The sequence below is a fragment of the Schistocerca gregaria genome, chromosome 4 (genome assembly GCF_023897955.1).
Source record: "Schistocerca gregaria isolate iqSchGreg1 chromosome 4, iqSchGreg1.2, whole genome shotgun sequence".
Lineage (NCBI taxonomy): Eukaryota > Metazoa > Arthropoda > Insecta > Orthoptera > Acrididae > Schistocerca > Schistocerca gregaria.
The window spans coordinates 227,333,324-227,357,013 of NC_064923.1; the positions used below are offsets into that span (position 1 = coordinate 227,333,324).

General features: G+C 43.0%; 1 protein-coding gene and 1 non-coding gene across 3 annotated transcripts in view; both read right to left on the bottom strand.

The window, feature by feature from the left end:
* Positions 1-6,907: 6,907 nt before the first annotated feature.
* The window catches only part of LOC126267152 (alpha-tocopherol transfer protein-like), a 112,220-nt gene continuing 95,437 nt past the window's right edge, over positions 6,908-23,690 (bottom strand). For both annotated transcript variants that reach the window (XM_049972090.1, XM_049972089.1), the window contains exon 7: positions 6,908-8,397. In XM_049972090.1, coding sequence (XP_049828047.1) covers positions 8,246-8,397 — 152 coding nt within the window. In that variant the 3' untranslated portion in view covers positions 6,908-8,245. The remainder of the gene's footprint in view (positions 8,398-23,690) is intronic.
* Positions 20,933-21,038, bottom strand: LOC126268508 (U6 spliceosomal RNA). Its single transcript, XR_007549131.1, has one exon. It is a non-coding gene; the product is annotated as a U6 spliceosomal RNA (small nuclear RNA).

The window sequence follows — 23,690 nt, forward strand, 5'->3', positions numbered from 1 at the left end:
TATTTTGAAGAGTTGCTCAATGTAGGTGAAAATACGATCAGTAATGTTTCAGATTTCGATGTAGAATAGGATAGGAATGATGATGGAAATAGGATCACATTTGAGGAAATGGAGAAAATGGTCAATAGATTGCAGTGCAATAAAGCAGCTGGGGGGGATGAAATTAAGTCGTAACAGTGGAACGTCAGGTCTCAAATGGCTACATAAGATAATTGAAATGGCGATGGAGTCGGGACAGGTTCCATCAGACTGGACAAAAGCAGTAATCACACCAATCTTTAAACAAGGAAACAGAAAAGATTGTAACAACTACAGAGGTCTGTCTTTAATCAACGTTGTGGGTAAAATCTTCTCAGGTATTGTTGAAAGGAAAGTGCGAGTATTAGTCGAGGACCAATTGGACGAAAATCAGTGTGGGTTTAGGCCTCTTACAGGTTGTCAGGACCAGATCTTTAGTTTACGGCAGATAATGGAGAAGTGTTATGAGTGGAACATGGAACTGTATCTATGCTTTATAGATCTAGAAAAGGCATATGACTGGGTTCCTAGGAGGAAGTTATTGTCTGTTCTACGAGATTATGGAATAGGAGGCAAACTTTTGCAAGCAATTAAAGGTCTTTACATGGATGGTCAGGCAGCAGTTAAAGTTGACGGTAAATTGAGTTCATGGTTCAGAGTAGTTTCAGGGGTAAGACAAGGCTGCAACCTGTCTCCACTGTTGTTTATATTATTTATGGATCATATGTTGAAAACAACAGACTGGGTGAGATCAAGATATGTGAACACAAAATAAGTAGTCTTGCATATGCGGATGACTTAGTTGTAATGGCAGATTCGATTGAAAGTTTGCAAAGTAATATTTCAGAGCTAGATCAGAAATGTAAGGACTATGGTATGAAGACTAGCATCTCCAAAACGAAAGTAATGTCAGTGGGAAAGAAATATAAACGGATTGAGTGCCAAATAGGAGGAACAAAGTTAGAACAGGTGGACAGTTTCAAGTACTTAGGATGCATATTCTCACAGGATGGCAACATAGTGAAAGAACTGGAAGCGAGGTGTAGCAAAGCTAATGCAGTGAGCGCTCAGCTACGATCTACTCTCTTCTGCAAGAAGGAAGTCAGTACCAAGACTAAGTAATCTGTGCACCGTTCAATCTTTCGACCAACTTTGTTGTATGGGAGCGAAATCTGGGTGGATTCAGGTTACCGTATCAACAAGGTTGAGGTTACGGATATTAAAGTAGCTAGGATGATTGCAGGTACTAGCAGATGGGAACAATGGCAGGAGGGTGTCCACAATGAGGAAATCAAAGAAAAACTGGGAATGAACTCTATGGATGTAGCAGTCAGGATGAACAGGCTTAGATGGTGGGGTCATGTTACACGCATGGAAGAAGCAAGGTTGCCCAAGAGACTCATGGGTTCAGCAGTAGAGGGTAGGAGGAGTCGGGGCAGACCAAGGAGAAGGTACCTGGATTCGGTTAAGAATGATTTTGAAGTAATAGGTTTAACATCAGAAGAGGCACCAATCTTAGCACTGAATAGGGGATCATGGAGGAATTTTATAAGGGGGCTATACTCCAGACTGAATGCTGAAAGGCATAATCAGTCTTAAATGATGATGATGATGATGGGGTCAGGCGGCAGAATTCTACGATTGCGGAAGTACAAAGCAAGTTCAATGCTACGACAGAATGTCTCAGCGTGGCTGGAAACAATCCGCAAAAATAAACTGGACTGTTTACTCTCTCAGAAATCGCAAACAAATTGTATAAATTCATTCACATCTGTTTACAAATAGATGGACATCACGTTAAGGACATCCCTCATAGATATTTGTATATAACACAAATCGATTATGGAAATATGATGTTTGCATTGTAAGATCTCTAGATTTTTCATAATGTGTAGGTTCTTTGATGTATTTGTATCAACGGTCAGTCCTCGTGTTACCACCGTAATGATAATTCTGTTTAATCGAAGTGAAGACAATTTTGTGCTTGAATCGAAATCATCGCCTGTTATATGTTATTCTGTAAACATTTCATGTCTGATGGTTTTCAGTTCATCCAATGGAAAGTTGAATTGCATGTCTATCTAATGTAGGCTATGGCACTTTTGTAAGTACTTCCGCTTGCTTACCTTGGTCAACTTGACAACTTATTTTATCCTGTGTGTATATTGTTCATTGTTTCTTTTCATGTAGTTTTTTTGTGACAGCGGTTTTAATTTACTAAAACGGTAGAATATAATGTATTTGAACTGATGAATGCTTTCATGCCATTCTCAAACAATCATTTTTGTTACGCTATCATTTATTCCTATTGATGTGGAGGTATAAAGGCAGACTAAACATGCTCAGCAAATCTCATTGGAGGTGGTTTGAGGGCATCTTTTATGTATTCAGTGACGTTAAATGTGTTCTGTATTGTGAAACAATGACAAACCTATAACAACAACACAAATACAATAACAATAACAATTATTATTATTATTATCATTATTATTATTGTTATTGAGGAGGGGGAGAACATATAAATAGACGAAAATCTCGTATTTAGTATGGGGAGCTAGTTTTGGACTTGTCAGTTGACCTTGGAGGCCGCTGTAAGCAGAGTTTAGGTGCTAATTAGTTTCATCTTCTATGGATCATTTTGGACAATAGATCGTAATGATATGAATGAGCCATTCTGCATTTACACTGCAAATTCGTTTTTTAATGCAGTTACATGCTGAATATGTGTTTTTCCATATTATTTTCTTTTTACATACAGGTGTGATTAAGTCATGCCTATAACCCTTACACATTGCAGTAACAGAAATTTTTCTACGACAGACAGGTCACAGGACAAAACTTTTTCAGTTTCGTTTCAAATTATCTTTTAGTGTTTTTCAGAATTTTATATCACCAGGTAAGTTATCGAAAAATTGTTGTAGTATTGTGCACCCCATTTTTGCTAAAAATAGCCTTAACAGAGTGTAATTAATGCAATTTTTCCTTTTGGTATTGTGATTTTGTACAACATTGTTCGTTTTGAAGTGTACTGGACTATTTACAACAAACTCCATGAGGGAATAGTAAGAATGCCTAACTCTTTAACATATGTCTGTGAAACGATAAATTGGTGAGCAGCACACACATACTTACAGCATGTTTTTAAGAAATAAGGACTTTCTTTCTTAAAGAAGAGTTACCCCAGAACAATATTACATATGACATTGATTGAAAATATGCAAAACATATCAACTTACTGACTGATCTCTCCCCAGAATTAGCAATGATGCTAAATGCAAATGAGGTTTAACTAAAATTTTTAGAAGTTTCAAAATGTGCTTCCTCCAGTTAAAATTCTCACCCCTTCTATTTATTATTTCCTCACCATGGTTTACTCTTATCAGTGTAGTCTCCCTAGATGTGCAGAACTTGGTACATTGTGTCATTTTAAAATTTAGAGTTAGAGCATTTGCAGAAAACCAGTCAATTATACTTTTAAGAACATTGTTCACGATTTCTCCTGTTCCTGTACGTATGCTTGGATTGATTTCATTACTAGCGTCATCTGCAGAAATAACTAATTGTCCTTGTTCATTAGATGGGAGATCGTTTACATATAGTGGGCTGAAGACTGAGCCTTGAGGATTTCTTTCCAGTCAGAATTATGTACCCCGACTAAACTGATTGAATTATCAGGTACAGCTTCCTGCACTGTTTTGGTTAACTATCGCCAAATCTTTTGCGAAAGTTGAAAATGCTTATACATTCCATTAGGAAACAATGGAAACATTTTCCCATCACTTCTTTCATTCAGTCCCATGCTAACCAAGTCATCAACAATTAATTTCTATTGGTTATTATTCAGTTCACGCATAATTTTGCCTCAGATTGAGCCATTAGTGATTGTGGAGCTCTTGAATACATGTTTAGAATTTCTTGTACAACAGATTTTGATGGTAGGTGCGATATCGCAAATATTAAAGCTTTTCTCAACCTGAAAGTTGATGTGAACATTACCTTCTTTACTACATATGGTCCTTTTGGAGGTGATTTGGACTTGATTCCTCCATCCTCTGAACTTTCAGTCTGACATGGACATCGAAACATTGGGGCTGGAAATTCGAACATATATGTTATTTAGCCTGGTTTTTAATTCACTAAGCCACCAGAGTAATGACCGCCACATTGTACGGTGTAAGGTAGAAGTTGGAGGAATGTGTACAAGAAGTGAACTGGATATTTTTAATAGTAATTTTTGGGTGTAGAAATCATTGTATGGACATGCGTATGAGAGTGATACCAAGATCCTACTGTTAAATTTAGTCACGCTTTTATTTATTTTTATACTTACTACGTTAGAGCCTACACCTTTATTGTGGAGAATTTGGTGAAGAAGGCATAGTCATAGTCGCATCAGGATACACGTTATATTAATGCAGCTTGAATCTCTAGGAAACTTCAGTTAATTATTTATTTCAAGTTTCTGCTACAACTATCTTTATGCTTAATCTAATATAATGCAACGCGTTTCGAAAATGTTCTGTTGATCCTCAGGCGTTTATACGTACGTTTGTACGTATAGAGAAATGTTACTTAAAAATAAACAGTCTTAAACTAGATTAATCGAGAACTCTTTGTCCATTGTTATTTACTGTAGCTGCTAATGTGGCATTTTGGGGGAAGAAGGGGAGCAGTGTATGGTTAGAAATCGAAATCAGTGATGTCTTCTGCTGATTTTCTTCCTTGTGGTTGACTGTGTATATCACTGGCTGTATAGGATGCAGATCTATTTGCATCAGCTTTGTGTTACAAAAACAGTGCGAAAGGCTTTTATCTGCCAGTTTATCAGATGATGAAATTTTAAGTGATCAACTGTCATATAAAAGCGTTGCACACTGTTTTCGTAACACACAACTGATGCAGATCTATCTGCATCCTATACAGGCAGTGATATACATAGTCAACCACAAGGACGAATACCAGCAGAAGATATCACTGATTTCTATTTCTAACCATACAATGGCCCCCTCCTTCCCCTCAAATGCCACACCAGCAGCTACAGTAAAAAACAATGGATAAATTGTTCTAGATTAATCTAGTTTAAGACTTTATTTTTAAGTAACATTTCTCTATATGTGTATATGTATGTATAAACGCCTGAAGATGAGCAGTACATGTTCGAAACACGTTGCATTATGTTAAATTAAACATAAAATAAAAAGTTGCTGCTAGCAGAAACTTTAAATAAATACACTCCTGGAAATGGAAAAAAGAACACATTGACACCGGTGTGTCAGACCCACCATACTTGCTCCAGACACTGCGAGAGGGCTGTACAAGCAATGATCACACGCACGGCACAGCGGACACACCACGAACCGCGGTGTTGGCCGTCGAATGGCACTAGCTGCGCAGCATTAGTGCACCGCCGCCGTCAGTGTCAGCCAGTTTGCCGTGGCATACAGAGCTCCATCGCAGTCTTTAACACTGGTAGCATACCGCGACAGCGTGGACGTGAACCGTATGTGCAGTTGACGGACTTTGAGCGAGGGCGTATAGTGGGCATGCGGGAGGCCGGGTGGACGTACCGCCGAATTGCTCAACACGTGGGGCGTGAGGTCTCCACAGTACATCGATGTTGTTGCCAGTGGTCGGCGGAAGGTGCACGTGCCCGTCTACCTGGGACCGGACCGCAGCGACGCACGGATGCACGCCAAGACCGTAGGATCCTACGGTGTGCCGTAGGGGACCGCACCGCCGCTTCCCAGCAAATTAGGGGCACTGTTGCTCCTGGGGTATCGGCGAGGACCATTCGCAACCGTCTCCATGAAGCTGGGCTACGGTCCCGCACACCGTTAGGCCGTCTTCCGCTCACGCCCCAACATCGTGCAGCCCGCCTCCAGTGGTGTCGCGACAGGCGTGAATGGAGGGACGAATGGAGACGTGTCGTCTTCAGAGATGAGAGTTGTTTCTGCCTTGGTGCCAATGATGGTCGTATGCGTGTTTGGCGCCGTGCAGGTGAGCGCCACAATCAGGACTGCATACGACCGAGGCACACAGGGCCAACACCCGGCATCATGGTGTGGGGAGCGATCTCCTACACTGGCCGTACATCTCTGGTGATCGTCGAGGGGACACTGAATAGTGCACGGTACATCCAAACCGTCATCGAACCCATCGTTATACCATTCCTAGACCGGCAAGGGAACTTGCTGTTCCAACAGGACAATGCGCGTCCGCATGTATCCGGTGCCACCCAACGTGCTCTAGAAGGTGTAAGTCAACTACCCTTGCCAGCAAGATCTCCGGATCTGTCCCCCATTGAGCATGTTTGGGACTGGATGAAGCGTCGTCTCACGCGGTCTGCACGTCCAGCACGAACGCTGGTCCAACTGAGGCGCCAGGTGGAAATGGCATGGCAAGCCGTTCCACAGGACTACATCCAGCATCTCTACGATCGTCTCCATGGGAGAATAGCAGCCTGCATTGCTGTGAAAGGTGGATATACACTGTACTTGTGCCGACATTGTGCATGCTCTGTTGCCTGTGTCTATGTGCCTGTGGTTTTGTCAGTGTGATCATATGATGTATCTGACCGTAGGAATGTGTCAATAAAGTTTCCCCTTCCTGGGACAATGAATTCACGGTGTTCTTATTTCAATTTCCAGGAGTGTAATTATCCCACACAGTCATGGTGCACAAACATAGCCATTATGGCTGAAAATAAAAACTTCAGTTAATTTAGAGCAGTTTGTACCAGGAGTCCCCCTCAAGATACATAATCCCAAGGAATTCTATATTTTATTATGGTATTCTGTCTACCTATGAGGTGTGGCTGTGTTTTAGAGATAACATGTAGTGACACAAAAGCAGGTGTAGACTACTACTTCGATTATAAATACATTTAAAAGACATTAGTAATTCGACAGTGTATTGTTACAGGTATTGAAAGAAGGGTTCATAAACTGTGACAAAACGGTAAGAAGAAAACAAAACTGCTACTGTCAGAATAATTCCATGATCAGCTATCTGCAATTAAAAACAGAAAATTATCGTATGTACTACAGTGGTCACCATTTTAAATGCCATTCATTCATTTAGTAAACTCACTTAAATGACACTGACACTACGAAACTCTTGCTATAGCACTGGCTGCTATGTTATAAATTTTAATACATATCTTTAGTACAAAGAAATGAAATCTAAATAACTTAGTTATATATATATATATTTATTAACTGATAGTTACTTTTTGTGTTATAAGTTGATGTTAATGTAGTTTTAAGTTTTTATTACAGCTCTACTAAATTCCATTACGTGGCGGGTACTAAAAAGTGAGAACACTGATGTCGAGTGAGTTCATGTGTGACTTATTATATCTGATACAGCATCGGTATCTTCTGAAGCTGTTGTCAGTAAACATTTGGTATCTGTCCTAAGTTTATCACCAATAATTTCCTTCATGGTCCAACTAAACGTCAGTATTCAATTTTGTTTCATCTTTTGACGAATACGTACAAACCGTCGCCAAACAGGTGCAGAATAATCAGCTACTAAGTCAGTTTTCGTTTCCTTATGATCTGTGAGGCTCATTTAAAAGGAAATGAACGCACGTTAGGCGAAGGATGTTGGGTTGTACAAAGAGCTTATTTTTATCTCGTTGACAGTTTTTAAACTGTACTTTCTTCATATTTTGTAGTACGACAATTGGTTTTATGCAAATAACGAGCATGCTCACTACACTACCACAGTACTGCGTGTGTATCACTTATGTAGATAGTTCTGAACTCTCAAAGGGATTACATCAGTATCTGTCATATTGTAGATGTCCTCCTCGAAACTTTTGAAGGGTAGTACACCATCACCACTTCTAAGTTTTTCACCAAATATTGGTGACTAAGTTTACACTTACGTTCTTACAAAACTGTTTGTTGAGAAACGTTATTTCTTCCAACAGAAGCAGATGCCGATAAATTGTTGGAAAATGAGTTACATGATTAAATATATATCATGCGCTATGAGAACAAATGGTATTCAGAATAACAAATATAAATAAATACATTCCCTATCCTTGTGCATTTCCTTTTTTATCTGTAGGAATGGTGAATGCCTTATTTTGATAAATGCAGGAACTGAAGAGTATATCGATGCAACTCCCAGTCAAAGCCATCGCTGTCTCATTGTATCTACTCAACGGCAAGAGTATGCAACCAGAATGTGTATGAAGCCCCTCCTGCCCAAGCGCATTTCAGTCCAGCTGTAATTTTCTGAAAGACCCTTCACAGCCGAAGAGTCCTTCGCCGTAGGGGTCCTTGCCAGGCCGCCTTGTCTCGTCAGACGTCACACTGTCCTGCTTCAGGAACCAGTCCCTGTACGACCACAGCTTCGACTTCCACGCTTCTGCAACACATGCAAACAAGAGAACACTTTCAACAACAACTAACAAACACACACAAACCCACACACAAACCCACCCACAAACCCACCCACAAACCCACACACAAACCCACACACAAACCCACACACAAACCCACACACAAACCAACACACAAACCAACACAAAAACACAAACACACACACAAACACAAAATATATGTAGACCACATGTGTTATCATGGAGATATATTTTGGGTCCCAGCAATGTGATTACCAGCGACGTTTGATTAGAATTTAAACATCTGGTAATTTTCTTAGGGTTTGTCTCTCAGACAATTTTACAGAAATTCGGGAAGTATAAGTTGTACACACAGTTTGGATGGGACCTTCAGATGGCTGCAATACAGACTCGGGAGTTTCTTGCTACCTTAGAGCCACCTCAATATTTGGTTAGGGCAAGGAAGGTTGCAGCTCCTGCTAGAACTCCAGGGATAACTTATCCTCTCAACTATTATCCGCCATAAAACCACTCTCTTCTCACAATACAAATATAAAGGATGTCACAGTGTCAGCATGAATACTGTTAGCGGTGGCAGTAGCTTCAATAAAACCCTGTACTAAGGGAGGTCCATAATATATATGTAAATAAAGATATTGATTAATAAATATTTGTGATGAAAACTTCCTGTGATCAAGCTGCCTGAAACCTTTTATAAAAGGAAACTTGTTCCTCAGACAAGATCTAAACTTCATCACGCATGTAGGCTGTCTCTCAAGCTCTGAACACGAGCATATCTGGGAACTTAGTCGTAGTTATAAGAGATTGGTTCCAGAAGTGTTTCCTTTTTTTCCTAGTGAGAATATTATTTTGTTGTTTGTGACTTCCTTAACTCTACAGCTTTCTAACACTTCCTTGCCCACCAAAGCTTCACTCTTCATTTGATTCATATTACATTTTACAATTTAGGAAACAATCCATGCTGTCATTCCCGTACAGATGTTAGAAATGGTTGCTGTCATCACATGTTAATTTGTAAATTTCTGTTCGAACTTTTAATTAATATTTTGAGTGTTCTGGGGATCACGTTTGGCATACCTCAATATCGTGTGAACTGTGTACGTACGTTTGAAAGTAAAGTACATTTTGTCTGTGGAAATATGACCTAATTGCTGCTCATCTATAAAACTAGATTTATCTACAATTAAATGTTATAAATGTAGCCCGACCACACAAAGTTATTATCTAATGCAAATTGTACTAGGGAATAGAAACAATTGTAAAGTCGAAACGGTTTCAGTACCTTTTAAACAGCTGTGTGCCAGCATGAGAGGTTGTCAGATACTTTTGCAGCTGTATATTTTGTTCCTTTCTCTGCAAGAATAAGTTCACGATGTGGCTTGTGGAAGTTACTTTTCTTTCTTGTTGTATATTTATGAATGCTGCTGTTATTCTGAATCTATGTTTGGCATTTCACAACAACCTTCCATAGAAGAATAATGTATATTATTAGATAGTAGTTGTTATGCCTAGCATTATGAACATTTGTTTCTACGAGATTCGTTGGTACACATCACTCGATAGAACGTTCTCTAAACTGAACCTGTTATAAATAATCCGATTCTTTTACATTTCTGTGGACCGACATTCACCCTCGTTTTCACAAGAGTTATTTGGTTTATGAAAATGAACTTGCTGGAACGAAAACTACATCTTTCGGTAAGATGAAACAGATCGTAAAGTGTAATTTTGTTCTTCTGAAACACTCACTCAATGATCGAACTCAGTGCACAAGACAACTGCACAAGACAACTGCACAAGACAAATGTACGCTGTTTTCAGAGCGTGTCTTAAGCTTGTCTATAACTGTCGACAGACACAGAGCTTTCACTAATAAACATGACTTTAGAAATATCAAGAACTTTTTGTCTGAAGCAATAGATAAAAGAAAAGCTGATTGCGACTGGGTACAATGAAATCGGCGCTGACGCCGTCAGTGTAATACGAAATACCCACAGCCGTAATCTGTAAAAATACGATTTAACAGAGAAGAAAATTATGCTACATATTTTCATTTCAAGTAATATCCCGTAAAGAGCTTGAAAGTAATATGAAAGAACGAAGCATATTATATGGCTAGAACGACAGCGAGCATAAATGAGATGAAGCTATGTCTGGTGGTCCTACTCGCCCGTTCAGCACAAACCGACCGCCATTTCATCCTCTGGCAGTGTTCAGCATTCGAATGCGGTTTTAAGGGACATTTCAGCACACTGCACTCCAGGCGGTTGTGAGACAATCAGGTCTTGTCACTCAAATTAACTTCTCAATTGGCATAAGGTGGCTGAGTGCACCTGTTTATAATCCTCCCAGCAGGGAAAAGTCTCTTGAAGTACCGGGAATTCAACCTAGGTCATAAACAGAGTAATCCATCCGTATACTGCCGTTAGGCATTTATTACAATTATGGAATGTCCTACATACGGATAAGTGATTTAGAAAAAACAATATAGTTTCACACTCTTGCTGAAATATACGGTCTGTTTTGAAGAGCAGCCGGCCGGTGTGGCCGAGCGGTTCTAGGAACTTCACTCTGGAAACATACGACCGCTACGGTCACACGTTCGAATCCTGCCTCAGGCATGGCTGTCTATGATATCCTTAGGTTAGTTACGTTTAAGTAGTTCTAAGGTCTAGGGGACTGTTGACCTCAGAAGTTAAGTCCCATAGTGCTCAGAGCCATTTTTGTTTTGTTTTGAAGAGCACATCCCAGAAATAAAGTGGTGTTCAATTTATTAAAATTTTCTTGACTTTCTGAATCATCAGTATAGAAAGCAGTTACGAAATTCAATTAATGAACAAAAGATGCTGGAACTCGCTTTCGTCATCATATCAGAAATTTCCTGCAAGGAAGGGAGTCAAACACAGCAGGTGGGGTGCCAGGTCTCACATTGTAACATCTGAATTCCAGATACGGGATATCACTGCTTGTCCTAAGATTTTGTATGATAGCAATAGGTATCACCTCATGTTGTGATTTTCCAAGCATTTGCATTTAACCGCCGGCATGTACACCCAGTCATATGTTCCACGACCCATCACTCTAGTTAACAATATTCCATTATTCTAGCATTCACCTAATCTGTCCTTGAGCAAGGGTTATTCTGCGTGCCAATTGTGAATGACAGAGGTGTGTGTGTGTGTGTGTGTGTGTGTGTGTGTGTGTGTGTATGTGTGTGTGGTTTTTTTTCCAACAGCGTCAGTCCGAGTTATAGCATTGGAAAAAGAAGCAATAGCATCTAAAGATGATATGTGGAAGCACAATACGTACGCCGCTAACGTCGAGGATTGCAAACGCATTAATAAAGAGCACCTTGCTATGGACGCAGATATTAGAAGTACACTGCTGTTATCACGAATACTGTGTCTGACGTACGAAAAGTGTTCCGCAGTTTCGAGCACAACTATTGGCTTAGTAAACATTGTACACAAGCCAGGAGATTATCAATGAGCAGTATACTACTGCAATATTATACTAAGATTGCAACCACAGAATTGTCCAAAACGTTGTACACAAGGTCAACATGGGTACCAGTGGATACAGAGCGAGGTGGCGCAGTGGTTAGACACTGGACTCGCATTCGGGAGGACAACAGTTCAATCCTGCGTCCGGCCATCCTGCTTTAGGTTTTCCGTGATTTCCCTAAATCGCTCCAGACAAATTCCGGGATGGTTCCTTTGAAATGGCACGGCCGACTTCCTTCCCTAATCCGATGAGACAGATGACCTCGCTGTTTGGTCTCTTCCCCCAAAACAACCCCCCAACAAACAAAACCCAGTGGATGAAATGTATTCCCACTTGCGAATTTGGACAACCATCAGCTGTACAATGGACTGACGACAGTGGAAATATACATTCCTGGAAATGGAAAAAAGAACACATTGACACCGGTGTGTCAGACCCACCATACTTGCTCCGGACACTGCGAGAGGGCTGTACAAGCAATGATAACACGCATGGCACAGCGGACACACCAGGAACCGCGGTGTTGGCCGTCGAATGGAGCTAGCTGCGCAGCATTTGTGCACCGCCGCCGTCAGTGTCAGCCAGTTTGCCGTGCCATACGGAGCTCCATCGCAGTCTTTAACACTGGTAGCATGTCGCGACAGCGTGGACGTGAACCGTATGTGCAGTTGACGGACTTTTAGCGAGGGCGTATAGTGGACATGCTGGAGGCCGGGTGGACGTACCGCCGAATTGCTCAACACGTGGGGCATGATGTCTCCACAGTACATCGATGTTGTTGCCAGTGGTCGGCGGAAGGTGCACGTGCCCGTCGACCTGGGACCGGACCGCAGCGACGCACGGATGCACGCCAAGACCGTAGGATCCTACGCAGTGCCGTAGGGGACCGCACCGCCACTTCCCAGAAAATTAGGGACACTGTTGCTCCTGGGGTATCGGCGAGGACCATTCGCAACCGTCTCCATGAAGCTGGGCTACGGTCCTGCACACCGTTAGGCCGTCTTCCGCCCACGCCCCAACATCGTGCAGCCCGCCTCCAGTGGTGTCGCGACAGGCGTGAATGGAGGGACGAATGGAGACGTGTCGTCTTTAGCGATGTGAGTCGCTTCTGCCTTGGTGCCAATGATGGTCGTATGCGTGTTTGGCGCCGTTTAGCTGAGCGCCACAATCAGGACTGCATACGACCGAGGCACACAGGGCCAACACCCGGCATCATGGTGCGGGGAGCGATCTCCTACACTGGCCGTACACCTCTGGTGATTGTCGAGGGGACACTGAATAGTGCACGGTACATCCAAACCGTCATCGAACCCATCGTTCTACCGGAAAGGGAACTTGCTGTTCCAACAGGACAATGCGCGTCCGCATGTATCCCGTGCCACCCAACGTGCTCTAGAAGGTGTAAGTCAACTACCCTGGCCAGCAAGATCTCCGGATCTGTCCCCCATTGTTTGGGACTGGATGAAGTGTCGTCTCACGCGGTCTGCACGTCCAGCACGAACGTTGGTCCACCTGAGACGCCAGGTGGAAATGGCGTGGCAAGCCGTTCCACAGGACTACATCCAGCATCTCTACGATCGTCTCCATGGGAGAATAGCAGCCTGCATTGCTGCGAAAGGTGGATATACACTGTACTAGTGCCGACATTGTGCATGCTCTGTTACCTGTGTCTATGTGCCTGTGGTTCTGTCAGTGTGATCATGTGATGTATCTGACCCCAGGAATGTGTCAATAAAGTTTCCCCTTCCTGGGACAATGAATTCACGGTGTTCTTATTTCAATTTCCAGGAGTGTATGTTGGACCGGGTCTCGAGCCCAGAGTTCCCACTTGTCACGAACGGTCGTCTTACCGTTAGGCTATCCGAGTACTAGCCACGGCAAAACCGAGAATTCCATATGTCGTCAACTATGTGTGTGCTATAAGTACATTCACATCCATTATGAATATCCCCGTACAGAGGATCCATTTTAATTGAATGCCGCTTGGCCGATGTGCATGGATAAATGCGATATTACAGTGCCTGGTTGTGCCGAATTCAGTCTTCTAGCTCGATAGATGTAGCCCTCGGGAATTTTTCTGTGTAAACTTTTTCGTCTTTGAGTAACAATGGAAACCTACGTTTTCAATTATTTTCTGGATGTCTATCTCTATAGTTTCTAACTTCTACAGCTCCCTCTAGTACCATGGAAGTTATTCCCCCTTTTAAAAGACGTTCCATCATCCTGCCCCTTCTTGTCCGTATTTTCAATATATTCCTTTCCTTCCTCATTCTAGGCAGAGCCTCCTCATTCCTTACCTTCTCACTCCACCTAATTTTCAACATTCGCCTGTAGCATCACATTTCAAAATCTTCGATTCTCTCCTCTTCTGGTTTTCCTGCAGTCTGTATTTCACTATTCCTTATCGCTGTATCTATAGCCTTAGGAAACTTGAAGCGTATGCCTTCATTCCTTAGTACTTCCTTGTTCCTCTTCTTAGCGCATTGATTCTTCTTGTTTACACTTCAACCTGTTGCTCATCGCTACTAAATAGTAATATGAATCTGTATCTGCCCCTGGGTATGCCTTACAATCCAATATCTGATACCGGAATCTCTGCCTAACCAAGATGTAATCTAACTGAGATCTTCCTGTATCTCCTGGCCTTTTAGAAGAATATCACCTCGTCTTGTTCTTTCTGATCAGAATATTCGCTGTAACAGAACTCAATTAGTCTTTCTCCTGTCTCAGTACCAAGCTCATATTCTCCAATAACCCATTCTTTTACTCTTTCTCCTGACAAGTGCATTTCAGCCCCCATTACCGTTAGATTTTCATCCTCATTTACGTACTGAATTACCCGCTCAATATCCTCATATACTTTCTATCAATTTTCTTCATGTGACTTCGAGATGTGTACCTGAAGCACGGTTGTGGGTGTTCGTTTGCTGCCAATTCTGATGGGAACAACCGTAGCAATGAACTTTCGTAGTAACCCACTCAACTACCTTTCTGTTTATGACGAATCATACTCTAGTTATACCATTTTCTGCCATTGTTGGTATTACCCTATACTCGTCTGACTGAAAATCCTCGTCTTTTCATTTTACCTTACTACTTCTTCTTGTTTCGCTTACACCTTAGTCCCGCATCGATCGCAGGATTGGCGTGTCTACAACGGATTTGGCAAGGTTAGTTTGTAGCGGTGGCCGGATGCCCTTCCTGCCGCCACCCTAACCCCCAGGATGGAATCAGTGTACCCCAACTGTCTGCATCTAGTGTAAATCGTGAAATATTGCGAACGTGTTGCAAACGTCTGCGACTGGTGTAACTGAGGGGGAACATGGGGATCAGCCCGATATTCACCTAGGGGGATGTGGAAAACCACCTAAAAACCACATCCAGGCTGGCCGGCACATCGGCCCTCGTCGTTAATCTACCGGGCGGATTCGATCTGGAGCCGGCGCGCCTAGCCGAGTCCAGGAGGCAGCGCGTTAGCGCTCTCAGCTACCCTGGCGGGTCTTTCATTCTGCCTCACTGATCCTCACTATATCTAGATTGAGCTGAATCATTTCTCTTCTCAGATTTTCTAGCTTCCCTACCACGTTCAGTCTTCCGACATACCATACTCCGACTCTTAGAACATTATCCTCTCGTTAGTCTTCCGACATTTTCTCAAAGTTGCCTCCCCCTTTGACAGACCACCCCCAGAAATTCGACTGGGGGACTAGTCGGTAACCTTTTGCCAATGGAAAGATCATGATGACACTTTTCCCAGTTATATGCCACATGTCTTATACATACACGTTGTATGTCTCTCATGCAGTGATTTCCGTTGCCTTCTGCATCCTCATGCCGTTGATCTCTGCTGATTCTACCGCCTTTTAGGAGCAGTTTCGCACTCCTAGGGCAAGAGAGTGCCCTGAACCTCTGTCCAATCCTCCGTCTTCTTTGACAATGCCTTAGACAGAGTGAGGATGATTTCTTGTTCCGAAAATTTTCATCCGATATTGCTGATAAAGTTCATTCAAACCATCAGCCGTGGCTTGGTTCGTACCCGGGACAAAAGACGTTTTTATTTCTAATAAAAGACGCTACTCCTTTTTTTAAAAAAAAATGAAACAAAATTGGAGTTTAACCTGCATGGTTTCCGTCACTTAAAAACAAAAAAGTATGTTTCATCTCCATTAGCTGCCTGCACCATTTGCCTTTATTAGTGAGGAAAGACTACCAGGGCCACAAAAACGGTTAACTGTAACAATACGCCTGACAAGGAGCCATAATGAGAATAAATAAAAGCGCCGTTTCATTCGACCGATCCGTTCAAGGCGAAATACAAAGTTCAACATTTTGGCGAATAGGTCGCGGTACCATAGCAGGCGCAAAGTCTCGAATATGCAGTGGCCATATGTTGCTGGAAGACGTGTGGCTCTCTTTCAGCCCCTCCATCTACAATGTAATGAACATAGTGGCCTAACAACCATGCAATGGTATTAGACTTTCTCCTCAGAAAGGAATAGCTTAAACGCAGTAGGATATCAGCTGAAAAGGCAGTATCAACGGATTGAGTTAGAAAGGCTGATTGTTTCTAATCCAGTGCCAGTTCGCTCCTTGGTAACAGGTAAAACATGTCGTAGCGTGTCTATGGCGGGACAGCGGCTACACTGATCCGTGTCACTATGTTCAATACGAGACAGGCTTTCATTGGTGGGTAACAGACTGTGTAGCATGTGCCACCACGAGGACGCAAACGCCACTGGTAGAACAGGATGGCTAGGATGAAACCAAACCGTCCTCCAAGAAGTTCTGCGGAGATGCCAGTTCAATCAGCGCGTACAGTCGATCCCTCTCCCCGCATTAACAAAAATATCGTAACGCGATGTTGAATCTGTAAAATATCGGCTTCCAAATTACTGACAGCAATGTAAATTCACAGACATGTTGTAACTGTCAATTCACTCGACCGACATCGAAAAGTGGATCAAGGCTGTCCGGCTGCTGACCGAAAAATAGCCGTGACGTAAATGTGCGTATTGCGTAACAGATAGCCAGCACGGTAAGCCGAACAAATGACACGACACTTTCATTTAAATATCGGGAAGTCCCAAACCCCTGAGAGAATACGCATGCTCAATCACCTCATATCATCATCGAAAAATGTGAAATTTCCATAAAACACGACTAGGCAGCTGCTTTGCTATCATAGCCATCATCGCAGGGTGAGGAAAGATCCGAGAGATGAACTTTCTGAAGAAGGTTCAGGAAATGTCGTTTATGTAGTACGATTGCTCCCTATGTCTTCTTCGTAAGTGGCTTCCAGTTAACTGTAGCGATTTTGAGTGCAGAGCGGTCAATTACGACTTCCAAAAGATTTATGTCTATCCACCACTGCCTCCCACGAAATGTCAGCATTATCAAAACCCCGTAATTTAGTCACTCGGCATTTGCCCTCGTCGATGCGGGCACCATATACAAGAGAAAAGATTTTTCACGTAGAGAAAGGTGGAACACCGGCATGTCGATATCGTCTCGCCCTAGAGTGTCTATCCTAGTAACTGGGCGAGGACTCTTCGAAGGTGTATATCAAGTGATAGAACAAATAATGACTTTGAAAACGGATTTACTGAGGAAAACCCCTACGAATGGTAATCTGTAGTGTCAGCTGGCTACTGAAAGCCACCGAAACTTGGGAATCCATATACAAATTATACAACACTGTACGCGCCTCAGTTGTGTACCAACGGCTTCCACACTTGCAACAGGAAGCGGTAGCTGTCCCGATAACACGCCTTATCAAAATCCAAAAATGCCATAGTACAAGAAACAGACGTAACATCGGCTACCGATATGATGTCACGGCTTTCAGCTACCGCGGTCTAAATAGTATGGCCGGGAACACAGCTCTGATCAGCAACAATTTTCCCCAGCCAAATTTAGTAAGATAACGGAATAAAGTGTATCAGTTGCTGCTTGACTCGAACCTTTAGTAATCAATACAATTTTGCATAACTTTAAACGAATATGGTACAATTCTCCCCTCAACACTTCGTTCAAAAGCAACGTAAAAGTAAGGCCAGAAACTCAAAACGCCTTGGGCAGACCGTTCAATCCGGCGACTTACGAGAAGGCGATCTGATAATAAGATCATAGACACACTGAAATGCTTCTAAAAACGGAGCATTATGAGCAGATCTAATTCTGCTATCCAGTGTCTGAACAAATAACCTGGATGACGTATCGACAGTAGCGGGAATCTCATGCAACCCAACTTAGAACATTCATTATTTCGTCCTGTGCCGTCACAGCATTTCCATTCTCTGTCTTAAGAGACGTGATGTATACACGTTGATGGTGAGTCTGATGTCGGATCACTTGATACAAACAATTCAGTTCATCTGCTACTACTGGAAGTGATTTGGATCGCATCCTTAACCCTTACATTTGACGCTGCTTCTATCGTAACAATCCTTACACGCCTGACGTCTGCAAATGCGTAGCGGAGCCAGATGAGCACTTTCATATAAGTCACGTTAGAGAGAGGGAGAGGGAGAGAATTAAAATTGTTGTGGCCTCCGAGTGTCCCGCGCTCTATCAGTGCATGATCGTATCAATGTTTATCTGAGTCTCGAATTTGACAGTTGAACCCACCGTTCCAAAATAGAGGCTTATCTTGCAGCTGAGGGGAGACTGCAGTCTCGCCCATCCCGGATTACCCCATCGAGAGAGGGATCCTCCAAGTGTGCTACACTCAGCATCCAAGGCGATCTAAACAATTTCACTGACTGTCGTGAGTGATTTAAGGTAACAGTCACTGCACTGGGCACTGGGGTTCATGACGCTGGCGGGAATGACATCGACAGCCAAAACTCTGTTACGCATCCTATCAGATAAAAGCAATCTGTCAAGCCTAATGCTAGAAGTACCAGTAAAATAGGTAAGTGTGACTAAAGTGGGAAATCTACAGACTCAAACATCTTACAGTTTCAAGCAACATCTAAATCTCGAAATTCTCGACGAAAATTGAAATTGGGAGACCTACCTTCAGAACGCAACACGTAGTTAAAATCATTCCTATGACAATATTCTGCGAACTTTACCGTAACGAATGAACCACTTCTTCCGTATAAAATCGGGAACGGTACAAAGTGTGTCCCGTACCGGTCGGTGGGTAAGAATTAAGGTCAGATGAACGAAAGTACATCCTATTCCTCTTTCATCAAGAACTTCTATCCCTTAAATGCGAATGCACTCTGTAAAAAACAAGCCAGTCCTAGTGGAACATTTGGGAGCAACAAAAATCACAGTGCTAAATCCAGGATGAGAAAAGCGAGTAGATTGGACTTCTTTTAGGAATACGACATCCTCACGTGAATCATTGGTAAACCGACCCAACGAAGCGAGATGCAGGTCCGATTCCAGCCTATTAACATTCAAAGAAGGAAACGTGTATGCCTACATACTTGAACAAGACACGAAATTCGAGCCGTAAATCAGTCTGTGTCAAGATCCACTGGGTGTGGGTGTGGGGGGGGGGGGGGGGGCGGATCTGGGGTGAGGCGGTTAGATGAGAGCTTGCACCCTGCCTCTGATATACTTGTGTCTTTTTTTTTCTTTTTACGAGCTAACGTGCGCTCACATTAGATGCTTTGCTTACGGCGACTACGAGTCAATACAGCGTTGGCAGTCGAGGACGTAGGGCGTTCTTGAACATTAATCAAAGAAGGTGACAATCAAGGACTCGCAGGGATCCACTCCTTGCAATCCCATCACAACATCTCGGTCCACTCTACTGGAGTAAGAACAGTTGGGCTTTTCGACGACAGGTCAACGAGTGACATCAACGGAACAGGTAATTTTAGAGGAGTCTCTATTTGCTGCTGCTGAATCACTGGAAAATTGGAAGGCTCCACCACTGGGTAGTTTCAGAGGAATTACCTCAACCGCGGGACCAGTACTATGACAAACTCTTGTTTTCGAGCTATCGACCCCATGAGGAATGCAGAACTCAGCACTGCAAGATACATCAAGCAACAAAGTTACTTCAGGAAGATATGGATATGGAGCAGACTCATCAGACTCTTCACCATCCTGCGTACTACAACTCTTATGTAGCACTGCAGACACTGCAGGCTTGGCAACAACAATTTCAGAACAGTGCTGCAAGGGTGAAAGCAGTAACTCGGGACCAGTAAGCTGTTCTGGTGTACCACTGCGCCAGAGGAACACCTGGCACTAACTTCGTGGGTAGTAAAAATGACATCAGCTAACGTCTGTTTCCGACGCTGTTCAAAGGAGGACTTCAGTACAAATACCCACCGCATATAATCAGATCTAAGGTGGCCACTTTCATTGCAGAGAAAGCATGTCCCCAATTGCCCACCGTACGTTACAGGAATGCCGTAACCGCATACCCGTAGACGGGAAAGAATGTTACGTTTTACTATCATCTCCACTAAACGGATTCAGCTGTAATGTTGCTACCGATGTTGAGTGGACCAGCGTTCACTTCGTACAGCTCTCACGGCACCATAACGGAGCAACACCTCCTCAAGTAAATTTTCGTCAACTTCCGGCGGCAGAGTGACCGCTCTGTCTTAAAAAACTATATATACGTAACACAGTTTCGCGTTAGCAACAGGCACTACGCTAATGGAACCATCACCATGCTTAATGCGAAAATGACAACCGTCACAAAAAAACAATCTATTAACTTGTAGCGGATCATTAAACTTTACATAAAAGATATAGTTATCAGAATCAAAGTAGGGGGTGTGATCTTAATTAGATTTTGCATGAATTGTATCAGTGATCCAATCCTTAATTTACAAAGATCGGCGCTGCACGGAACCCGTGGATTTGTCGAAACTAAAGTTGACTGCACCTTTCCTTGTACCACACTTTAAGCCCATTGTGGACACTAAAGGTGGACTACGCCGCTGCCAACGGACACACCAACACAGCAACTAACACTAAGGAGCAAACAATGATCCGACACACACGAACAAGGCTGAGGAAAATCTGCCCAGGCGCTCGCGACGGTACAGTGACGTAATAAACCAATAACATTTACGCTTCGCTATTTTCAATCTCAACCTTGCGCAGGGACATGATAATCTTCCCTGTATCGTTCCAATTTTAGTGTATGTACCGCAGAAGCGAGTAACACATATCATGTGTTTTTAATGCTTCAGTTTCCATTGCCTTCTGCATCTTCATGCCGTTGATCATTGTTGACTCTTCAGTCTTTAGGGGCATTTTCCGACACCAAGGGCAAGAGAGTGCCCTGAATTTCTGTCCGCTCCTCCGCCCTCTTTGACAAGGCCGTTGGGAGAATAAGGGGAGTTATGCCGCAAGTTTTCAGCCATCATTGCAATTGATTTTTATTCAAAATTGAAGTAGTGTCGTGGGTCGAAATCGGGACCGAGGACGTTGTGACTGCGAATCAACACCATGGGTGTGGTAACAGCTGTCATGAAACACATGACATGTATTGACAATTGCATATTTATCCGCCCCAACTGGGCAAGCTATATTCAATTGAAGTGTTTTCCCTGCATGGGAATACACACAATGGGAGTACGGGTAAAGGTTGTAGACACGTGGCTGACGACTTATGGAAGTCTGGATATGGCCGTGAGTCTCGCTAGGGTAGGGCGACTGCCCTTTCGTTAGTATTCCATTATACAAGTGGTCGACGTCCAAGTTCAAATGGCTCTGAGCACTATGGGACTTAACATCTATGGTCATCAGTCCTCTAGAACTTAGAACTACGTAAACCTAACTAACCTAAGGACTTCACACAACACCCAGTCATCACGAGGCAGAGAAAATCCCTGACTCCGCAAGGAATCGAACCCGGGAACCCGGCCGCGGGACGTCCAAGTTCACAACTGCGAATAATTTTATGTATTTCACAAAAGACAGCTGTAGTCGCTGCTGTCGCTGTCCCTTCGGACACTGTACCTCGCAACAATACCGTAACTGCAATTTCGTATTGAAACCAGTCGTCCGAAGTGGAGCACGTGCTCCCCATCTTAGGTGGACCATCGCATCAGGCGAGCAGCCGCTGATGATGATCGCACGGGAATAGCGTAGGAAAAGTAACCGGGATAAATTTTACACTCAGTTTCACGATCATGAAAAACAACTAGCTGGGATCTGGTCTATGAGATAGGTTGTTCGTATCGAGTGTTTCCTCGCACATTTTATCACTGTGCAGATCGCACTGACTGGGTTTCTCTCTAACAGCAAAGTGTTTCTTGGTGTCAGTAATGAACACCTGAGAGTAAAGCAGCAGCGACTAGGAGCGCAGTAACTATGTAAGAGTAGGGCATCGAGGTATTGCACAAAGGCATCGTTGGGAAGGGAGGGTCGGGAAGAGCGAGTATGAGAGTCGTACGCTTCTGGTATTTCTTAAGGCAAACTTGAATACTCAACATTACCTCAAACAATTCATCCCGTGGTACACACGCAGCTTCCCTATTACTTACGGAAGTGCTCACCTACACCTGTGGCTATTTGTTTTTTTTTTTAAAACATTGTGTTTTATAACATGCCCATACAGCCGTCTCAACAAAGGAAATATCGTTGGCATTGTGTTGTGACAATTCAGATCATTCATTAGGGTCAAGCTATACCATGGTACGAAGTTACATAGGCTTAGACTTTTGATATGAGCCCATGCAGATGATTTTCTTGTTAGTTATGACGATACGAAAGTAAGAAAAGCATACACAACACCCAGTCACTAAGCGCAGAACATCTACGATGCAGTAGGGAATCGAGCCCAGGCGCCGTAAGTAAGGAATCTCCCGCGCTGACTACACATGTAGTAAGGTGGAAATAGCATGACATTAATTATTTGTGTATCATTTCAGTCTAATTGAATTCAGTCCGTGGGAGCATTTATACCAATGCTACCGTATCATGGAAAGAGTAGCGACATTATTCACGCAAATTGATAAAAATGAAACGTTTAAAACTGAAAACGAGGAAAAAGATGTGTACGATAGTAGATTCGAACAAGTAAAACGTTCCAGTAGAAGAAGTGATACCAATGAACATATTTTTACTGTCTGGTGATCAATGAAGGACGTTTTCTAAATGTGTGGCGTTAACAGTCACAAACATGGGTATGATGAGATTATATACATAAAACACAAGACTACACTTAGAAAGTACGCCATCTGACACCGGAGATGTTCCGAGCTATGAACATGCATTCTGAATTCACAAAGCTGCTACGCAAAATGTGACAGCAAAGGAGATGGTAACATTCTTTTATAGTTAGCACAAAACGTCTAAGTAACACGAAAGACTGATATCCCATTGTCTCTATGCATTATCGCAGGACGGCACAGTAGCTCGAAGGGCCTCTGGAATGTATTGAAATTGTCGTCGAAAACAGTGTTTCCATAGGTGTATCAACGGTGGTGTTGTCGTCTCCAGAGACCACGTAATGCTTGAATCACGTTGTCGGTATCATTTATCGATCGACAATCTTACTACCACTACTACTACTACTACTACTACTACTACTACTATGTGAACAGGCCCAGTGGACTGCACGCATCTACAAGTTTCCTCCTCCACTGTATTCTGTCCATTGCCGCGCTATCCGCCATCCGTTCACATCTATTGACACTTGGTTTAAATCTTCATGGAGTCCATCCCTCCAACGCTTCTTGGGTCTTCCTGGCGGTCTCATTCCTGTAGGTGTGAAATCAAGGAGCTTCCGAGGCCATCTGTGATCCTGCATCTGGCCCACATGGCCGGCCCATTGCATTCGTTTGGCTTTGACAGTTCCTGCTATATT